At 41.7% G+C, this 21,783-nt stretch overlaps 1 protein-coding gene across 1 annotated transcript in view; it reads left to right on the forward strand.

Annotated features, from left to right (window-relative positions):
- Positions 1-21,783, forward strand: part of dcc (DCC netrin 1 receptor) — a 1,293,953-nt gene that overhangs the window by 1,106,505 nt on the left and 165,665 nt on the right. The window contains exon 13 of the mRNA XM_043720707.1: positions 14,745-14,886. Coding sequence (XP_043576642.1) covers positions 14,745-14,886 — 142 coding nt within the window. The remainder of the gene's footprint in view (positions 1-14,744; positions 14,887-21,783) is intronic.

Consider the following 21,783-nt stretch of genomic DNA (forward strand, 5'->3'; position numbering starts at 1 on the left):
GTACTGGTTGTTTCCCATTTATATAAATGAATTAGATGGGAACATAGGAAGCACTATTAGTATGTTCGCAGATGGCACCAAAGTTGGTGAAATCGTCAACAGTGAAGAAGGTTATCTAAGATTAAAAAGAGATCTTGTTCAGTTGTGTAGGTTAGGAGGATTAGCCATGGGAAATGCAGGGTTATAGGATCGGGGGGGGGGGGGGAGGTGGATGGGATGCTTTATGGATGGTTGGTGTGGACTTGATGGGCTGAAAGGCCTGCTTGCACAATGTAGGGATTCTAGGATTCTATGCTGTCAGGTTTGAGTTACAAAGAGAGGCCAGATAGGCTGGGACTTTGTTTCCTCTGGAGCATGGGAGGTTGAGGAGTGACCTTACAGAGGCTTATCAAATCATGAGTGGTATAGATAAGGTGAATGGCAGGTATCTTTCAACTAGGGTGGGGGAATTCAAAACTAAGGGGCATATTTTTAAGCTGAGAGGAGAAAGATTGAAAAAAGACATGAGGGGCATTTTTTTTACACAGAGAGTGGTTCGTGGTGGCACTGTGGTTCAGTGGCTAGCACTGCTGGCTCACAGCACCAGGAACTCGAGTTTGAAACCTGACTCAGATGACTGTCTGCGTGGAGGTTGCACGTTCTCCCCGTGTCTGCATGGGTTTCGTGCGGGTGCTCCGGTTTCCTCCCACAGTCCAAAGATGTGGAGGTTAGGTGAATTGGCCATGCTAAATTGTCCATAGTGGTCAGAGATGTGTAGGCTAGGTGCAATTGTCAGGGAAAGTGTAGAGTAATTGGGTAGGGGATTGTGTCTGAGTGGCATACTCTTCATCGGGTCGATATTGACATATTGGGCCAAATGGCCTGTTTTCACATTGTAGGGATTCTATGATTCTATGAACTTCCAGAGGAAGTGGTGGATGTGGTTACAGTTGCAATGTTGACTAGACATTGAATAATTACATGAATAAGAAATGTTTGGAGGGATATGATCCAAGAGCAAGCAGGTGAGACTAATTTAGTTGGGATTATGGTCGGCATGGACTGGTTGGCCTGAAGATTCTGTTTCGATGTTGTATGACTCTACAACAAGGCGTTTGACAAGGTTCCTCATGGTAGACTAGTTAGCAAGGTTAGATCTCATGGAATACAGGAAGAACGAGACATTTGGATACAGACCTGGCTCGAAGGTAGAAGGGGAGAAGGCAGAAGGTAGAGAGGGTGGTGGTGGAGAGTTGCTTTTCAGACTGGAGGCCTGTGACTAATGGTGTACCACAAGGATTGGTGCTGGGTTCACTGCTTTTCATAATTTATATAAATGATTTGGATGTCAACATAGGAAGTATAGTTAATAAGTTTGCAGACAACGCCAAAATTGAAGGTGTCGTGGACAGTGAAGAAGGTTATGGGCAGCACTGCTGCCTCACAGCGCCACAGACCCGGGTTCAATTCCCACTTCAGGTGACTCTCTGTATGGAGTTTGCACATTCTCCCTGTGTCTGCGTGGGTTTCCTCCGGGTGCTCCAGTTTCCTCCCATAATCCAAAATTGTGCAGGTTAGGTGAATTGGCCATGCTAAATTGCCTGTAGTGTTAGGCATAGGGGAATGGGTCTGGGTGGGTTGCACTTCGGAGGTCGGTGTGGACTTGTTAAAAAGTGAACGGCACTGCGGCACAGTGGTTAGCACTGCAGCCTCACAGCGCCATAGACCCGTGTTCATTTCCCGCCTCAGGCGACTGACTGTGTGGAGTTTGCACATTCTCCCCGTGTCTGTGTGGGTTTCCTCCGGGTGCTCCGGTTTCCTCCCACAGTCCAAAAATGTGCAGGTCAGGTGAATTGGCCATGCTAAATTGCCCGTAGTGTTAGGTGAAGGGGTAAATGTAGGGGAATGGATCTGGGTGGGTTGCGCTTCGGCGGGTCGGTGTGGACTTGTTGGGCCGAAGGGCCTGTTTCCATACTATAAGTAAGTAATCTGTTACCTCAGAGTACAATGGGATCTTGATCAGATGGGCCAATGGGCTGAGGAATGACAGATGGAGTTTAATTTAGATAAATGTAAGATGCTGCATTTTGGAAAATCAAATCAGAGCAGGACTTATACACTTAATGGTTAGCTGCTGGGGAGTGTTGCTGAACAAAGAGACCTTGGAGTACATATTCATAGTTCCTTGAAAGTGGAGTTGCAGATAGATAGGATAGTGAAGGAGGCATTTAGTATGCTTTCTTTTATTGGTCAGAGCATGAAGTACAGGAGTTGGGAGGTCATGTTGCGGCTGTACAGGACATTGGTTAGGCTACTTTTGGAATATTGCGTGCAATTCTGGTCTCCTTCCTATCGGAAGGATGTTGTGAAACTTGAAGGGGTTCAGAAAAGATTTACAAGGATGTTGCCAGGGTTGGAGGGTTTGAGCTCTCGGGAGAGACTGAATAGGCTGAGGTTGTTTTCCCTGGAGCGTCAGAGGCTAATGGAGGTTTATAAAATCATGAGGGGCATGGGTAGGATAAATAGACAAAGTCTTTTCACTGGGGTTGGAGAGTCCAGAACTAGAGGGCACAGGTTTAGGGTGAGAGAGCAAAGATATGAAAGGGGCCTAAAGGGAAACTATTTCATGCAGAGGGTGGCGTGTGTACAGAATGAGCTGCCAGAGGAAGTGGTGAAGGCTGGTACAATTACAACATTTAAAAGGCATCTGGATAAGTATAGGGTTAGAGGAAGGGGTTCATAGGGATATGGGCCAGGTGCTAGCAAATGGGGCTAGATTAGGTTGGGATAGCTGGTCAGCATGGACGAGTTGGACTCAAGGCTCTGTTTTTGTGCTGTACATCTCTATGACTCTATGACTCTAAATGTACCAAAGACTTGTTCTCTGATGCGGCTATAATATTAGTATCATAATGATAACATAAAATGCAGCCAAGATATATCCTGTGCGCAAGAAGCATTACAAATCTAACCTGGTCAATTACAGCCCTGTCATAGTATCATAGCAACAGGAATAGGCTTCTCAGCTCCTTGAGCCTGTTCTAACATTCAGTCAGACCATGGATGATCAGTGGCTTCAATCCATATGCATGCCTTAGGCCGATATCCTTTAATATCTCTGCTTAACACAAATTTATCTAGCTCAGACTTCAAATTAACAATTGATCCTGCATCCACTGCCATTTGGGGAAAAACATTCCAAACATCTATCACCACATGTGTCTGGAAATGTTTGCTAACATCTCTCTTGAATGACCTGGCCCAGACTGTTAGAATTTGATAGGTGCTCGTGGGTTTTCAAGGCGCTGTCTGTGGGCTTTGATGAATTTGTAGATAGTACACACTGCTTCGACTGAGTGTTGGTGGTGGGGGGAGTGGATGTTTGTGGATGTGGTACCAATCAATGGACAGCTTTGTCCTGGATGATGTCATGCTTTTTGAGTGTTGTTGTATTCCATCTCATTCCTGACTTGTACCTTGTAGATAGTGGACAGGCATTAGGGAGTCAGGAGGTAAATTACTCACTGAAATATTCCTAGCCTCTGACCTGCTCTTGTTGCCATTGTATTTATATAGTGAATCCAGTTGAGTTTATGGTCGATCGTAACTCCCAGGATGTTGATAGTGGGTGATTTCTTGTGCACTGCAATAACTCACAACAGTCTTTCAGCAGTGCCTTCCATATCCTCAAGTACTACCATTCAGAAGGACATGGATAACAGATGCATGGGAACACCTCCAGCTTCAAGTTGCCCTCCAAGCCACAGACCATCCTCACCTGGAATAATAGGGTCATTCATTCTTTGTTGCTGTGTCAAAATCCTGGAAGCCCCTTCCTAACAGCTCTGTGGGTGTTTCTCTATTTCAATGACCGCAGTGGTTCAAGAAGGCAGCTCACCTTCTTCGGGGCAGTTTGGGATAAGCAATAAATGGTGGCCTAGTCAGTGACACTCACAACCCATGAACAAATAAAAATAGGTCTATTTGATATTTAATTGGAGAAAATAAGAGGTGTGTTTTGTTGTTTCGTTATTTGCAAGGACAGAACCTTTACCTTTGAATAGTGAAGACAAAACAGAAAGAAAGAGTAGAAAGGACAGATTTACAAGTTGTAACCTGAATGTTCACAAAAGCTGCCGAACATCTGCCAAAATGCTAACAGTCCAAAAAAGTTTGATGACTTGAGTAACAACAGGCAATTCACAAGTATTTCTGGATAGAGTCCGTGACAAAGCGTTTCTTCACAATCCTGCTCCCAGATCAGTTCAGGACAATTGCATTTCACAAACAGAAACTCCAACAAGTATTGAATCCCTTTGTGCATATGAAAATGGACCAACACCTGTTCCTGGTGTAAATGTTGGATGTTATTTTCACTGCCAACACCAATATTCAATCACTGCTGATGCCAAATGCATACACATGTCTTGTCTTCTGTATTGAACACTTGGATACCCCTTTTGCATCTTAAAAATGCGTGCTGCACCATTTAATTTCAAAGCCGTTTGGATTTTCTAGTTAGATGATTCCCCTGTATTGGTTAGAGGGAAGATTAAATGATTATATTAGCCTTTGGTGGTGCTCTTTCAGTGTTATTCTGCATTCTATAATGTTAACAACACCGCATTGAGATAACAACATGTCTTTATCCAGTTCATATCTAGAATGGAAATGTTAATACTGCAGTACAAAAATTGTGCTGAAAGCCTAGAGTGCTCATTTAAAATGGCTATCATTATTTGATCTGGCAAATAGACTGTATTTAATGGCAAAAGGATGAAGGAAGGCTAGTTCATCAGCAATAGCTACCTGAAATCTGTGTAATTGTCTGTGATATATTGAATCTATGCTTCAATGATTCTAATTACAGCTGTTAGCTGTTGCAATTAGTTACTGCTTTCGCTCAAGCTTGCCATTGGTGCTGAAATTCTGCTTTCGTAGCACTTTAGAGTCATAGACAAAGGACTATTTCAGTTTTTTATGAGGGCATCAGAAAACACAATGATTTTTTTCATGCTGTAAATTATGAGTCACAATTAGATCTTTGATCTTTGCACCAAAGTGAACTGGACAAAGAGAAAGAGCCAGTGTAAGGTTGCAGAACAAATTTGGTTTTAACTGTAATTTCCTGCCCAGTTCCCTCTCTGCTTATTCAAATCCATTCTCTGTGATATGATGATAAAATTAGGAGATGGAAGTACTAAATATTGAAATATCTTGAGATTCCAAAATCAATGCTTCATTTTTTTAACATTCTGTACTAATAGCATCCTTTTATACTCATGTCTTTACTGGATCCAGCTGGACAGACGGAATGCCAGTAAATTTATTATTCTGGACTTTTACCATGGCCCAGTCACTCCATTTCTAATGAAGGGCTTTTGCCCGAAACATCCATTCTCCTGCTGCTCGGATGCTGCCTGACCTGCTGAGTTTTTCCAGCACCACACTCTCGACTCTGATCTCCAGCATCTGCAGCCCTCACTTTCCCCCAGTCACTCCATTCCTGAGCAGGGTCTTGAAATGTGGCAAAAAGTAGCTACTTGAGGAACCTATAGGTCGAGAAGTCATCACCAGCCTCAGGCCATGAGAACAGCAGCTGGAAAATTTCAGCTGTTTTTCTGTTGTAGAAAATAGGAATCTTATTTAATAGGAATCCTAGGCATACAGAGACGAGAGAGATTCAGTAAGGGGGGCGTATTAATGATTTAGATATAAAGCTATTGAGGGTGATGTCTATGTTCGCAGATGGTACTAATATAGGAAACATAGGGAGGAATTTTATGGGATTCAGGGTGTTTTTGCTTGCAATTTGGTAGGAAAAAGGAATTCTGGCATTGTATTGGGAGCGAGAAGAAGAGGCAAGGGCAAAAGTGCAGGAAATTGGTAAGGGCTCCATTATAGTTGAGGCTATTGATTTAAAAAAGTCTGCCCCAAGGTAGTGGGGAAGGTGAGGAGCTGGTGAGCAGGCCACTTCTAGGGAAGACCTTGAGCTGAGAATGAGAATTCCACCCCTCAGAGAGCTTCCCACTTGAGAGCTAGTTGTTGCTATTGTAATATTCTTTATAGTAATTAGTTCAGGAAGAGGAGCAATTGGTACAGATGGTCAGGGAGTCCAGAACTAAAGACAAATGGAGTGCTCACATTAATAAAGGAAATCTTGAGATGCAAATGAGTATTTGTTGCAGATGTAAAAGTAAAACTACACATCAGCTCTGCTGAGAGGAAACCCAAGCAATTGTGGGAGGGGATATGCAGGATTGTAATCAAAATAAAGGGACTGTTCATTAGGCTTTCATTGACAGGGGGATCGAGTTTAAGAGCTACGAGGTTTTGCTACAGCTCTACAAGTCCCTGATGAGACCACACTTGGAATATTGTGTCCAGTCCTGGTCACCCCACTATAGGAAAGATACAGAGGCTTTGGAGAAGGTGCAAAGCGAAGAGAGGTTGACTAAGCTCAGACTTTTCTCTCTGGAGAGAAGGAGGAAGAGAGGTGACCTGATCGAGGTATACAAGGTAATGAGAAGCATGAACAGAGTCAATAGCCAGAGACTTTTCCCCAGGGCAGGATTGACTGGTATGAGGGGTCTTAGTTTTAAGATATTAGGAGAAAGGTATGGAGGGGATGTCAGAGGTAGGTTCTTTACGCAGAGAGTTGTGAATGCATGGAATGCATTGCCAGCTGTGGTGGTGGAAGCAGAGTCATTAGGGACATTTAAGCAACAGCTGGACATGCACATGGACAGCAGTGAGTTGAGGGGTGTGTAGGTTAGGTTATTTATTTTACATTAGGATTAACTCTCGGCACAACATTGTGGGCCGAAGGGCCTGTTCTGTGCTGTATTTTTCTATGTTCTATTCATACTTGTTAAATACAATGTTGATTCTGAAGGCCATAAGTACCTAGGTGAGAAATGAGGTAGTGTTCCTCCAGTTTGTGTTTACTTCATTGGCGCTGCAGCAGGTCTAGAATGGTAATGGTAGCATGGGAACACCATTGTGAAATGGTAAGTGACTGAAAGGTCACCCTCATTCTTATGGATACAGCAGAGGTGTTCTTCAAAGCAGTCATGCAGTCTGCATTTGGTTTCACGAATGTAAAGGAGAACACATTGTAAGCATTGAAAGTTGTAAAAGTAAACCACTGCTTTACCTGGAAGTGGGTTCAGGGCCATGGGCTGTAAGAAGGGAGGAGGTGAAAAGGACAAATCTCACACCTTCTGAGATTGCATACAAAGGTGTCATGGGTGTGGGAGGAGCTATTAACCGTAATGAAGGTGTGGACCAGTGTGTTGCAGAGAGACTAGTCCCAAAAGAATGCTGACAACAAAGGGGAGGGGAAGGTGTGTTTGGTGATGTTATCTTGCCAGAAGTGGCAGAAATGGCATAGAATTATCCTTTGAATTCAGAGTATTGGGGATTGGGGGCAAAAAGTGAGGACAAGGGGAACCCTATCATTCCTCTGAGAGGAAGGGGATGAGAGTAGAGGTACGGTAAACAAATTGGACATAACTGAGGGCCCTAACAACCACAGGTGGGGGTAAGGTGAGTCCTTGGCTGAGGCAAAAGGAGGTCACTTTGGAAACAGCTTAGTGGAAGGTGACATCATTGGAGCATATGCAATAGAGACGGAGAAATTGGGAGAATGGAAGGAGTCCTTGAAAGAAGCAGGGTGTGAAAGAGTGCACTCAAGGTAGCTGTGGAAGTTGGTGGGCTAGTAATCAATATTGGTCGATAGCCTATCCCCTGAAATGCAACCAGAGAAGTCAAGAAAAGGAAAGGAAGAATCAAAGATTGATCAAGTATCAATGAGAGCAGGATTAAAAATGGAAGGAAAATTGATTAATTTTCTAATTCTTCAGGACAGCAGAAAGCAACATGAATGAAGTCACAGAATAAAAGAATTATTACAGTGCAGATTGAGGTCTTTTAGCCCATGGTACCTGTCCCAGTTCGATTATCAAGTGCCAATCTCCTGCCTTTTCCCCATATCCCTGCATGCCATTACTATCCAAAAATATACTCAATTCCCTCTTGCATGCACCACCAATATACTGGAGAAAGAATTGTAGGTGGTGAACCAAAGAATGTTCCACATATCCCACCGTGTGACAAACATAAATTGAATAAACCATAGCTACACCTCTGACTTGAAGACAAGTTAAAGAAGAAGTTGTTCAAAGTGAGAACAAGCTCAACCAGGCAAGAGGGTGGTGATGGGTGGGGATTGCTTAAGCTATTTTTCAAGAAAAGTGCAGAGAGACTTCAGACCATCCTGATGGGGGATGGGTGTTTGCAGCAATTGCACATCAGTGATAAAACCTTGGGCCAGAAAACTGGAAAATTGTGGAACAGAAGTGTCAGAAGAATCACAAATATGAGAAGAGACTGAACAAAAGGGGACAAGTACAGTCAAGATAGGAAGAATTATGTTCAGTGGAGCAGGACCAGGCTGAAATGAATGATCTACCAAGGTAATCACGTTTGTGGGTTTTGAGCAGAAATTCGAAGTGGGCTGTGTGAGTAGGAACACTGTGAGATGAGAAGCTGTGGCGGGGAGACATTAAGAAATGATGAGGTTGGTGACAGTCATGGATACATGTTGGAATGGGAGCAAAATTGTCAAATGGATTTTAATTTTGCTAAGTATGTAAATGTAATAGTTCTATTTTGAATGTAGAAGAGCAGGTGAATTTGAGAGTTTAGTTTTGTGAAATCACAAAAACATCAGCGTGGATACCGTTACAGAAGTGGTAATGCAACATTGGGTTTTATAACAGAATGATAATAGTTGAAGGGTCAGTTTTTATGTTTGGCAGCAGGAAGAGGGAAATGTAACACACTCCAATAAAGCATCAAATTGTCAATTTGTGGCTGTCCAGAGAGATCAAGGCTAATTATAGACACATTGTAAGCCAGCTTCCTCACCACTTTCCCCTTATTTCCCCTTGCTCCATTCCAAACTTGCAGTTATTACCAGTGCTAGGTTTTCATGCCTTGTTTTAGATTCTACAACATAATCAGCTCGTCAGATTTTGAGTTAATATAAAACTTAATTTGGCAGAGCAGGCTCGAAGGGCCAAGTGCCCTACTCTTATACTTTGGTTGCATGTTAATATGATTTGTTGTTGCAGTTACATTCACAATATATCTGAATCAAATGTTATTTTGAATACATCACTAGTAGGTGCTGAGAATCAGAACTGTGGGCTGGTATGTTGTGAGACAGAGGGGTAAAAGCTGCACTTATAGTTGGAATTTTAAAATTCCCTAGCTCTCAGAATGACTTTATTGTTGATTAAATATTTAATACATCATTAAAAATCATACAGATCCTGCCACCTTCCATAACAGATTCTGTGGGACCAGTCAACAGTAAAATGCAAACAATTTCTCATCAAAGTTGCACTGGTGGGGAATCAGCAGTTTTTCTCTGATAAACCACGATATATTAGATTACTTACAGTGTGGAAACAGGCCCTTCGGCCCAACAAGCCCACACTGACCCGCCGAAACACAACCCACCCAGCCCCATTCCTCTACATTTACCCCTGCCCCTAACACTACAGGCAATTTAGCGTGGTCAATTCACCTAACCTGCACAATTTTGGACTGTGGGAGGAAACCAGAGCACCCGCAGGAAACCCACGCAGACACGGGGAGAATGTGCAAACTCCACACAGTCAGTCGCCTGAGGCAGGAATTGAACCCGGGTCTCTGGCGCTGTGAGGCAGCAGTGCTAACCACTGTGCCACCCACATATATTTTGGATGAAAACCTCTCCCAGTAATTTGAACATTTCACAGTGTTAACATTCCTCATCATCATCAACTCAGAAATGCATAGAGGCTAATTGATAATAGACGATCATGCTTACATTCTTCCATTATTCCTTCAGAACTAGTCAATGTATTATAACATTAATATTTAGCTGGGAGAACACTCACATCAGACTGGACATTGATTAGCATGACTGTCCTTTAACACATTCATTAGGATTGGTGGTTTGTGGCTTGTACTTGGAAGGTAATAGATTGGTTTCGTATTAATGTATTGGATTTTGTATCATCTTATATATCATAAAATTTCATAGTTAAGTACTATGACATAAGAATTCCTATCAGAACATCTTTATTATGGCTAGTGTCTTGCAATAAAAATGATTCAATGAGGCTTACAACATTGCCGGGAGAGGGGAAGTGAAAATTCTTGATAAATTACCTAATTTGGAGACTCATTAGTGCGATTTGCTTGGAATGATTCAACTGTAAAACTTCACTCTCAATTACAGATGGCAAAAAACTTACATTAAGACAAGTAGCAGATTCTAGATAGATGGTCTCAGATTTTGCAGTGTATTTTGAATTCTACTGCTAAATTTTTGATGTTTCACCTCCCCCCACCTTTTCTAATGGATTTGTTTAAATGACAGATCACAAGTCAACACTTTGCATGATGGACTCATGACATCGTTCAAAGGATGAAAAAGTTTGGAAGCAGTTTTTTTTAATGTAACATTTAAACCTGAAAACATAGTCAGGAGAAATTTCTTGATGCTTTTAACTGATGAAGACTGGAAACTACATTGTGCAAGCTAATGAACGTTTATTGATTTTTTTATGCTATTTACGGAAATAAGGTTCAGTTGATGTCAATTAGACACTTCTGTCAGATGCTAGTTCCATTTGATGAGACATCTGCCAACGTAATTGATGTATTGTTTTCTTTGTTTACATGGGATTTGGAAATTACTGGATAGGGTAAGAACAAAGTTACTGATAACAAAAGAGTGCTGGAAATCATACCCAGTCAGGCAGCATTCATGGAGTTAAAAATCACACAATGCCAGGTTACAGTCCAACAGGTTTAATTAGAAGCACTAGCTTTCGGAGCACCGCTTCTTCGTCAGGTGGTTGTGGCTTCATCACAACCACCTGATGAAGGAGCGTCGCTCCGAAAGCTAGTGCTTCCAATTAAACCTGTTGGACTATAACCTGGCATTGTGTGATTTTTAACTTTGTACACCCCAGTCCAACACCGGCACCTCTAAAGCATTCATGGAGAGAGAGGAAGCTAATGTTTTGAGTCCAGATGACTCTTCATCAGAGCTGATGTGAAGTGTGGAGTGGACAGCACTTATGTTATACAGTAATTGGTGAGTTGGAGTGCTGGGGAGAAAGGGTGTTGATAGTATGGATTAAGTGATTCAAATGTGAGAATGGCACAACAATGGTGTGCCTAATTGCCAAGCTAGAAAGAACAGACAGTCCCATTGGAGTGTGGATTAGGAGAGGGGACATGATGAAAGAGAATGTACCAAGTCAGGCTAAAAGAAAGGGAAGAAATGGGAGTGAGTTCACAATCGAAGGATGTTGAACTCAATAGTAAGTCCAGATGGTTATAAAGTGCATAGTCTGAAGATGAGACGTTGTTCCTCCAGTTTGCATTGTGATTTGCTGGAGCATTGCAGCAAGCCAAGGACAGACATGTGGACATGCGAGCAGGACACTATTAAAATGACTGACAATTGGGGTCCTACTTGCACACCAGTCCGAGGTGTTCTGCAAATGGTCACCCAGTCTGCATTCAGTTTCTCCAATGTAGGCAGGCCACATTGGGTGCAGCGAATACAATACATCAGATTGCTTGGGTCCTTGGATGGTGAGCAGGGAGGAGGTGAAGGGGCAGGTGTTGCACCTTCTTCGGTTACACGGGAAGGTGTCATTTGGGATTGGGTGGGGTGGGAGGTTGTTGGTGGTCGTGGAACAGACTCGGGTGTCCTGGAGGGAACAATTCCTGTGAAGTGCAGGCAATGGGAGTGAGGGAAAGATGTGTTTGGTGGTGGTATTCTGCTAAAGTTATCTGAAATGGTGAAGAATGATCCTTTGAATGCGGAGGCTGTTGGGGTGAAAAGTGAGATAAGGAGAACCCGATCACGCTGTTGTGAGTGATGGGAAAGGTCAAGGACGGGAGCACGTGTGATAGATCGGATGAGGTTTAGGGCCCTGTGAACCACAGTGGGCGGGAAACCCCAGTCATGGAAGAAGGAAGCCATGTCAGTAGCACTGTTTTGGAAGGTGGCATCATCTGTACAGGTGCAACGGAGGTGAAGGAACTGGGAGAATGGAATGGAATCCTTGCAGGGGTGTGAAGAGCTGTAGTGAAGGTAACTATGGGAATCCGTGGCTTTGTAGTGGATAGCCGTGGACAGTTTATTCCCCAAATGAAGACAGAGAGGTCAAGGGAAGGAAGGGAAGTGTTGGAGACGGAACATGTAAAAGTTGTAGAGAGATAGAAATTGGAGGCAAATAAACAAATCTTTCAAGATCCAGATGAGAATATGAAGCAGAACTTAACAGTCATTGATGTGAATATGTATCAACTTTGAATACAATCTGAAGCCAAGCATAACCTCTCAGGACCACAAGAGAATAAAACAACTAGAGAAAAACACAACAAAAAGCAGCAGAGGTAGGACAACTTAGACACAGGACAAAAACTCTGTCAACCTTAAAGCCAGAGCAGAAGATCTGGTCAAAGGACAGAAAGTCAGAAACCACTGTCGTCAGACAAATAGATGTACCAAAGTCTTATATTGTCCGAATGCTTGAAAGGGCACTCAGGAAGAAGAGGAAGGCATTGATCGCTCTCAAACTAAGAATTTAGACTAAGAATGATTATCAGATAATATGGGACACCCATCGCTGTACTATATCAGACAGTGCATATAGAGGGACAACTAATCCAGGTACAGTGCAACAACATAACTGGTGTGCTGAACTCAGGCTAAATAGATCAAGAAGTCCAGTCAAAAGTCTCCTGATTGTCTCGGCCTATGGGGTTGGACTTTTAAGTTGGGAATGGGGAATGTGATAATGGTATAATTCCATAGAGGTCAGTATGCCATCACCAAGTCACCCTTTATTTACACATTTGTAGTACCTAATACTGATCCAGCTTCCTCAGAGCCAGCTCTCAGACTGAGCTGAACCTCTCCCACTCCTGTTTATATCTATCAGCCAGGGCTCCCTGACTGGACCAGATTAACAGCCCAATCAAGGAACTCTACTCCATCTGGGCTGACGTTATTACATTCACAATAGATAGCAATGATAATTGTAGCAATAATGATTATAATGAAGTTGTTGATTACAAAGAACATGCAGTACGTCAAAGTACTGTGGTTATATTGGCCGAGTAAAAACAAATTTGGGAGGCATGTGGCATACGAGACTCAAGTAATTAAAATGAAACTTTTCAAGAGATGGGGACATCAGTGGTTGCAACAGCATGTATCTCTCCTCATTAATTGCCATGGAAAACATGGTGGTGGTGGTGAGCTGCCTTCTCGAACTGCTGTAAACCTTGGTATGTGGGGGCACCCACAATGCTATTAGGCAGGGAGTTCCAGAATTTCAACCCTACAAGGAATAGTAGCAATGATCTTCCAAGTCAAGATAGTGTGGGGTTAAGGGGAACTTGCAGGTCATGGTGTTTCCATGCATCTGCTGTACTTGTCCTTCTTGGTGGTTTTCAAGATGTTATCAGAAGTGTCTTGGTGAATTACTGCATTTTGTCTTGTGAATGGTACATACTGCTGTTACCTTAACATTGATGATGAAGGGAGTGAATGTTGGACAGATAGATAGATGTGGTGCCAGTCAAGTGGGCTGTTTGGTCCTGAATGGTGTCAAGCTTTTTGATTTAGAGCTGTCCTATCCAGAGCAAGGGCAGCAGATGCATGAAAGTCATGATGCTATAACTGATGACATGACTTTGACACCAGCAACAGAGAAGACACCAATCCAGAATGGGAACATGAAGAGCAGAATGTTAAACACTACAGTAAGAGAGCTGTATATAAAGGAGTGTTACTCTACAGGAGGAGTTGAGGAATCTTCCTTAGAGATAAAGAGCAAGGCCTCATACTCCAAACTCAATGTGCAGGACACAATACTGAGTTAAAACACAGGCTAAAGCCATTCAAAATTTTCAATATGCTGCTCACAATTTGTAAACGCAAAATTCCATAATTCCACAAAAAACCTATTGTGTCTAATCTGTATGGAAAACTTTGAAAGGAGCTATAAATGTTTTTTTCCAACAATCAACACATTTAAAATGTAAGTGTGATTATTGCACTGTTTCTTACTTGTTGGTGTTTCTAGTCCTTCAAATTATTTTATTTGTAAATATATTTGAATATTATCTATTATATTTAAAAGCTGTGGCCAAAAGTCGTGGATCAATTCAACAAGAGGTTGGAAGTGTAAAGTTCTTCCACCATTATTTAATCGTTTTAGAGGTCTTTTAGATGGTCATTTTATTCATGTGAAGAGTTGATGTGGCAATAATGATGGAAGTTGTGACATAACTTCGCTATTATTACTGTCTACTTTCAATATATTTGATGTGGAGGAGCTGGTGTGGGACAGGGCTTGGCAAAGTTAAAACTCATACAACGCCAGGTTATAGTCCAACAGGTTTATTTGAAAGTGCAAGTTCCACTTTGAGCCAGTAGTTGGTGGTATCGATGGTAACATCTGAAGGGAAACCTTGAAAGTGGAGGGAAAATTGTTGGGGAGCACGTCGAGTTTCCAAACCCTGAAGTGAAAATCTTAGCTTTCTATGTTTTGACAAAACTTGAATGAGGATTTTTTTCATATTAAATTATAATAACTTTATAAAGGGGATGCTATTCCCTTTGATGAGGTTTGATGGAACATTGATGACTGAAAATCTGAAATGTTTTTGTTTTGCAGAGTATAAAGGTCAGCTGGCTGCCACCACCATCCAATATGCAGAATGGCTTTATTACTGGATACAAAATCAGGCACAAAAAGATTGGCCGAAGGGGTGACATGGAGACCCTGGAACCCAACAACCTGTGGTATCTCTTTACAGGTGAGATTCAGTCTCTTCACAGTATTAACCATCTTTACTGAGCTGGCCTGCACTCTGTTGTACGACAGTCTGCTCCACTTAACCACTGCCCATACCGACACAAACTGCCTCTCTTCTCCCCCATACCTGAAGTTTCAAATTTGATTATACTATTTCCGATGAACTCTATATCTTCTTGTACCACTGAATCTGACATTTTGGATACCCAACCTAACTCCTCATCTCAACATCGGGAGCTTAATCTTAAGCTTTTTGGGTCCAATCTCCCATAAATTCTTCTAAATCCGCTTAGATTTTTCCTTCTGTTTTAAAAATCGCATTAGCCAATGTTTTGGTTCTCTCCTCTTAATCAGTTGGACTTAATAGCCTCACTTAATAGGAGTTAATAATCAGACTGACGCACATCCGTCTGAGAAAGGCCATGCAATGCTTTAGAAAGTTACACGATGAATACACATTATTGTCAATATGTATTGCTATGTTAGATTAGATTAGATTAGATTCCCTACAGTGTGGAAACAGGCCCTTCGGCCCAACAAGTCCACACTTGCCCTCCTAAGGGGAACCCACCCACCCCCGACTAATGCACCTAACACAATGGGCAATTTAGCATGGCCAATTCACCTGCCCTGCACTTCTTTGGGACTGTGGAGGGAAACCAGAGCACCCGGAGGAAACCCACGCAGACACGGGGAGAATGTGCAAACTCCACACAGACAGTTGTCCGAGGCTGGAATTGAATCTGGGACCCTGGTGCTGTGAGGGAGCATTTCTAACCACTGAGCCACTGTGTTCTTGGATCTTGTAGTATACCAGTGAACAAGCAGGACAGTGCACACATTACTATACCTATTCGTTTTATCATGTAATCTCACATCTTCCCTTTTTATCTTTTGAAGGTAGTGGAATTGAGCTGAACTAAACTTCAGCTGTGAAATTTACTGACAATAATGGGACAAGTGCAGCAGAAACAGATAGATTTTTAAACGATCATTAATCTTAGTTACCCCCTGAGTACTGGAAAATAATAATGTAATTAGTCCATGACTGCTGCACTAAACTATGTAACAAGAGAAAACTGTTGTAACTGTTCTATTCCCTTGATATTTACAGAATCTGTCTGACCCTATGATCTCTTTAAAGCCTCCAACAGACTAACCATTTTAACTAAAGAGAGTGATAAATACTTCAAAAATGTTCCCAACCATATTTAAATAACTGATTATTTAATTGTCAGAAAAATTAATGTACAATCACGCATTTGAACAAATCCACAAGAGATTTGAATTTAGTGCCCTTCCTTGAGCACTGCTTCAGATAAACTGAGTGAGGGCAGTTTTAAGGAAAGGCAGGAAAGGAACAGAATCAGGGTGAAGTGTGTACTTAAAATGAAAGGAAAATGAACACAATTGCAAACTGGTTCCAATGTGCTGACCTGTGGGTTTAACTAAGGCGTGTCTGGTTATGACTACTTGGTGGAGTCAGTGTGGTCACTGGAAAAGGTAGCTGGGCTGTTGACAACACCAACTGAGAGAAAGTGAGGACTGCAGATGCTGGAGAGTCAGAGTTGAAACGTTTGGTGCTGGAAAAGCACAGCAGGTCAGGCAGCACCTGAGAAGCAGGAGAGTCGATGTTTTGGCATAAGCCCTTCAACAGGAATGTGGATGGGGGAGGCTGAGAGATAAATAGGAGGGTGGGGGTGGGGCCAACTTTTGAGCAGGTTTCCTCCACCCCAGCTGTGATAGTCAGGATTACACTTAGACATAGAGAGAAGTAGACAAAGAAAAGTGCTGAAGGTACATAGATGTTACGAGTGAAAAATCTCTGAAAAGAATCTTGCACCTTGAAAATATATAAATAAGTGTGCACACTTCAAATGTTTGCTCAATTGTCTTTATTGCTGTTGGGCCTGGATAAGTCACACCCATTTGAGAAATGGTCCATCTCTTCAGACATCCCAAGGCTTCTGAAGAAGGGTCACCGGTCTCATAACATTAAGTCTGCTTTCTTTCTGCCAAACATGTCGGGTTTCTCTGGTAATTTCTGTGTGTGTTGATGGAAGGGATTGTAATAGCCAAGCAAGCAAGGTACTGACGCATTGACTACAGATAGCCTCTAACATCAGAGATCATTGAAGCATGAATTTCTGATTCTGTTTCTGATTTCCAGCATCCGCTGTTCCATGGTTATTTGTTTCCTTGAACTGTGATGTTGATAACTGCAGCCAAGATATTCCACGTAAATCTCGCAACACTGAGGCTAAACACAAGACCCTTGTCTGCACACATTGCCCACACATAATACCCATCTTGAGAGTGAGAATGCAGAGTTGGTAATGTTTCTACACATCTCTGCAGGGAATGACTCGGTCTATCTATCAGCTTTTAAAGTGAGCACATGGCATTCAAGACTGGGAGATGTATAATGGGCAGTTCAATTGTCTACTCTCCCTCATAGGATGTTTACTCGGTGGGAAAGGATGCACAAAGTATCCCTCTAAAGTTGAATGCTATCATACAGAGTGTTCAAGCATTATCGGGCAACTTTGCAATGAGATGTAAAAGGCTAACTGCTGATGGAAGCAACAAAGGAGGGGTTTTCAGGATTTTTCTCAAACCTCTGCCTATAGTGAGAGACTTCACTGCACAACATTCCGATATCATATGTTGACTTAAAACCTTGACAGCAACCTAACTTTAGTAATGTGATGCTGATGGACTGACTCACTGACAGCTGCTTTTTCCTTGATGGTCAGTCAGACTGGTAATGTGCAGATGCTTAAAAGTATAATCCCAACTGTTGTTACTGCTGGACAAATCAAATACCAGACTGAAATATGCCTTCAATTTAGTTTCTTTCAATTTAAGTAAGTGGTCTTCCACTGAAGTATGACCACACAAAGCTTCTGATTTGATTTTAATAATAAATCAAAAGATTATTGCTCAAAAAGTAAAGATAAAATAGAACAAACAAAGCTATTTAACTCTAACACTATTTGAAAGATTTTGAAATAAACAGGCAAACAAAATTCCATCTATCCTCACACCATTACTTTATTGTACTCAAATACTAGAGAGAGTTCTCTTCTCTAGCATATCTATAGGTTTGACTGGACTGTTCATTTCAGTTCCCAATCTTGAGTGTTGATAGGCTTTTCTTTGATTAGTCACAAACTGAGTTTAAAATTTCTTAGCTTCAAAAGCATGGCTCAGTGGTTAGCATTGCTGCCTCACAGAGCCAGGGACCCTGTTTTGAATCCAGCCTCAGGCTGTGTGGAGTTTGCATATTCTCCCTGTTTCCTCCGGATGCTCCGGTTTCCTCCCACAATCCAGAGATGTGCAGGTCAGGTGAATTGGCTGTGCTAAATTGTCCATAGTGTTCAGGAATGTAACTTAGGTGCATTAGTCAGGGGTAAATATAGAGAAATATGGGAATGGGTCTGGGTGGAATACTCTTTGGAGGGTCGGTATGGACTAGCTGGGCTGAAGGGCATGTTTTCACAGTGTAGGGATTCTTTCAGTATTCTAAACAAACACTTGATGTAGAATTTTCACAGTGAAGTAGCCTGTTTCCTAATTGTTCTGAGATAACTCCTTTCTCCAAGAGAAACCGTTCTTATGCTTAATCTCAATAAGGTCTTCTGTGAACTAAAACCAAAGCTTTCCCATCTATTATGTTCCCCCTAAGCAAATAGAAAAATAAATTCTTAATTCTTATAAACTGCAAGTAAGTTAATGATTTTTAATATTTGCTCTCTTTGGTCATAAAATTCTCAGAATACAAACAATTCCCATTATCAATCCAGAAGTTCTCTCTCCCACATGCAGGTTTAAAAATCATGGCATTAGAAAGACTAACAAGTGAATTATTAGATCCCCTAAAACATAAAGACCAAAATCTACATGCCAGTAGTTCAAAATCCAACTTACAAAACAGATCATATAATAAGTTCTAGCATTCTACCTATTATTGATGTGAGGATGATAGGTATGTAGTTCCCTGGTTTATCCCCTGCTCTTTTCTCAAACAGTGGTGTGACATCTACAAGCTTCCAAATTACAGAAACCATTCCAGAATCTATGGAATTCTGGAAGATGGTTATCAAAGAATCAACAATCTGCTCAGCCACATCTTCTCTATTTTTTTTTAAAAACTTCATTTTTGGGATGTGAGTATCACGAACTGGGTCAGCATTAATTGCCCCTCACTAATTGACATTGAGAAGGTGCGAGTGAGCTGACCCTTGAACCGCTGAAGTCCATTTAGTATCAATAGGCCCACAGTGCTTTATGGTGGGAATTCCAGTGACCCATTGACACATAAGAAGCAGCAACAATATATTTCCATATCTGAACACAATGTAGCTTAGAGTGCAGTCAAATAGTGGTGTTTCCATGTATCTGCTCCCCTTGTCCTTCTAGATGGTAGTGGCTTTTAATGGACTGCATTCATCTTAGCCAAATGTTTGCTTTTTTCTATAACTATACAAGCTTTAAACTCCTTTTTTTGCTAAATTGTGATGTTTTCTATTCTTCCATTCCCCAGTATTCATGACTGCCCTGATACATCCCTTAGCTTTATTTTTCAAATTTATTAATAAGAGACAATTTGAATATTGTTGCATATATACAGTAAACAATACCAGTGTAGGTACTTGCCAGTGCTTGAATAACTGTGATTGGCTTCTGATTACCCTTTTCAACAACAGTAGAAAACCTTCTCTTGTTAAATAACTGCACTGGTGTAACGTTCTGCACGTTAGCTATCCAACAATGTACAGAGTGACATGTGGAATTTAACTGCGTTACTTACTGTGGATTCTAATGATTAATGGCCATGTTACAGACCTGGAAATTACAAACACTAATTCATCTAAAGAGAGTGAAACAGCAAAGAGGAACATGGCCTTTGTCTGTGATGCTGAATATTCTGTAAATCGTTGTCACACATGTCACATCCACATTAAAGGGCAGCATCAAATGAGTGTAAAATATGAGTGGAAAATGGATTATATCTGTAAAATTTATGACACAAGAAGCGATACTAATAGACTGATATTATAACACATTTTAGAGTTTGGAAGCTTTGTCTTATTCATAGGAGGAATGTGTATTTTTTGTAGGGGTTTATAACATTTGTCATTAAGGTTGTACATTGAAACTGTATAGTAGACAGTAGGGCATAAATCAAATGTATTCTATGTAGACACCATTTACACAGGAGACTTCCACAATGCCATCAGCAGTGCTTCTTGAAATGTTCTTCTTTATTTTCTTTTATGCGTGAATTATGCCATCTTATATACTGCTGTTTAGCCTCTTTCCTTAATCCTCTACATTTTGAAGACACCTTGTCTCCTAGAGAACACTCAATGGCAAAATCACAAGCTCTTGTACTTCTCTGATTCCAAGCCTCTTATTGCTACCCTCTCCCCACCTTTAACCTTTGCCAGATTTGTCAAGGACATGCTTTGGGTCACATAGGATAAAATGGCACGGCATTATTTATGAGGTGTTGCAATTATGTTCTGTATATATGTTGACATATGTAATATTTGGACTTACAAAGGAATTAATACCTTGAATTATCAGCCCTTTATTAAACTTAAAGCCACAAAAACCTCAACACTGCGGATAGCCTAGAGGAGTACAGAAAGTACAGAGATGAAGTTAAAAAGAATAAGGAAATCAAAGAAAATATATTTGCAAGCAAGATAAAGGTGATGCAAAGCTGTTTTACCCATATATAAAGAGCAAAAGTAAAGCTAACGATAAAGTAGCACCTATCCGAGATGAAGAAGGGAACTTGTGTAAAGATGCAGAAGAAATGGGAAGAATTTTGGATGGCACGGTGGTGCAGTGGTTAGCACTGCTGCCTCACAGCGCCAGAGACCCGAGTTCAATTCCCGCACTGCTGCCTCACAGCGCCAGAGACCCGAGTTCAATTCCCGCCTCTGGCAACTGTTTGTGTGGAGTTTGCACATTCTCCCCGTGTCTGTGTGGGTTTCCTTCGGGTGCTCCGGTTTCCTCCCACACTCCAAAAATGTGCAGGTTAGGTGAATTGGCCATGCTAAATTGCCCGTAGTGTTAGGTAAATGTCGGGGAAATGGGTCTGGGTGGATTGCTCTTCGGAGTGTCGGTGTGGACTTGTTGGGCCGAAGGGCATGTTTCCACACTTTAAGTAATCTAATCTAAAAAAAATTTAAATGACTTGTTGTCTCCATATTCACAAAGGAAAGTAATTCAAGAGGAGCAGATTGAAATATTGGATAAAATAATCATAATGAGAGAGAAAGCATTTGATGAGTTAGAATCCTTGAACGTGGATAAGTCACCAGGACAGACGGATTGTTCCCTGAGACGTTGAAGGAGGTCAGGGAAGATGCGCTGAAGATTATTTCCAATCTTCACTAGATACAGATGAGGTGCTGGTGGACTGTAGGAATGCAAAAGTAGTTCTGTTGTTTAAAAAGAGTACAAAGGAAATGCCAGACAAGTATAGGCCAGTTAGTCTTACTTTGTTGGTGTGGGAAAATGTGGCACAGCAGGCCAGGCAGCATCCGAGGAGCAGGAGAGTCGACATTTTAGGTATAAGCCTTTCATCAAGAATATGGGGGGGGGGGTGAAGGGGCTGAATGATAAATAGGAGGGTGAGGCAGGGGGAAGGTAGGTGGGAAGGCGATAGGTGGATGCAGGTAGGAGGTGATTGTGATAGGTAAAAACAATGACTGCAGATGCTGGAAACCAGATTCTGGATCAGTGGTGCTGGAAGAGCACAGCAATTCAGGCAGCATCCGAGGACAGGCAAAATCGACGTTTCGGGCAAAAGCCCTTCATCAGGAATAAAGGCAGAGAGCCTGAAGCGTGGAGAGATAAGCTAGAGGAGGGTGGGGGTGGG

This window comes from Chiloscyllium plagiosum, chromosome 1 (assembly GCF_004010195.1).
Source record: "Chiloscyllium plagiosum isolate BGI_BamShark_2017 chromosome 1, ASM401019v2, whole genome shotgun sequence".
Classification (NCBI taxonomy): Eukaryota; Metazoa; Chordata; class Chondrichthyes; order Orectolobiformes; family Hemiscylliidae; genus Chiloscyllium; species Chiloscyllium plagiosum.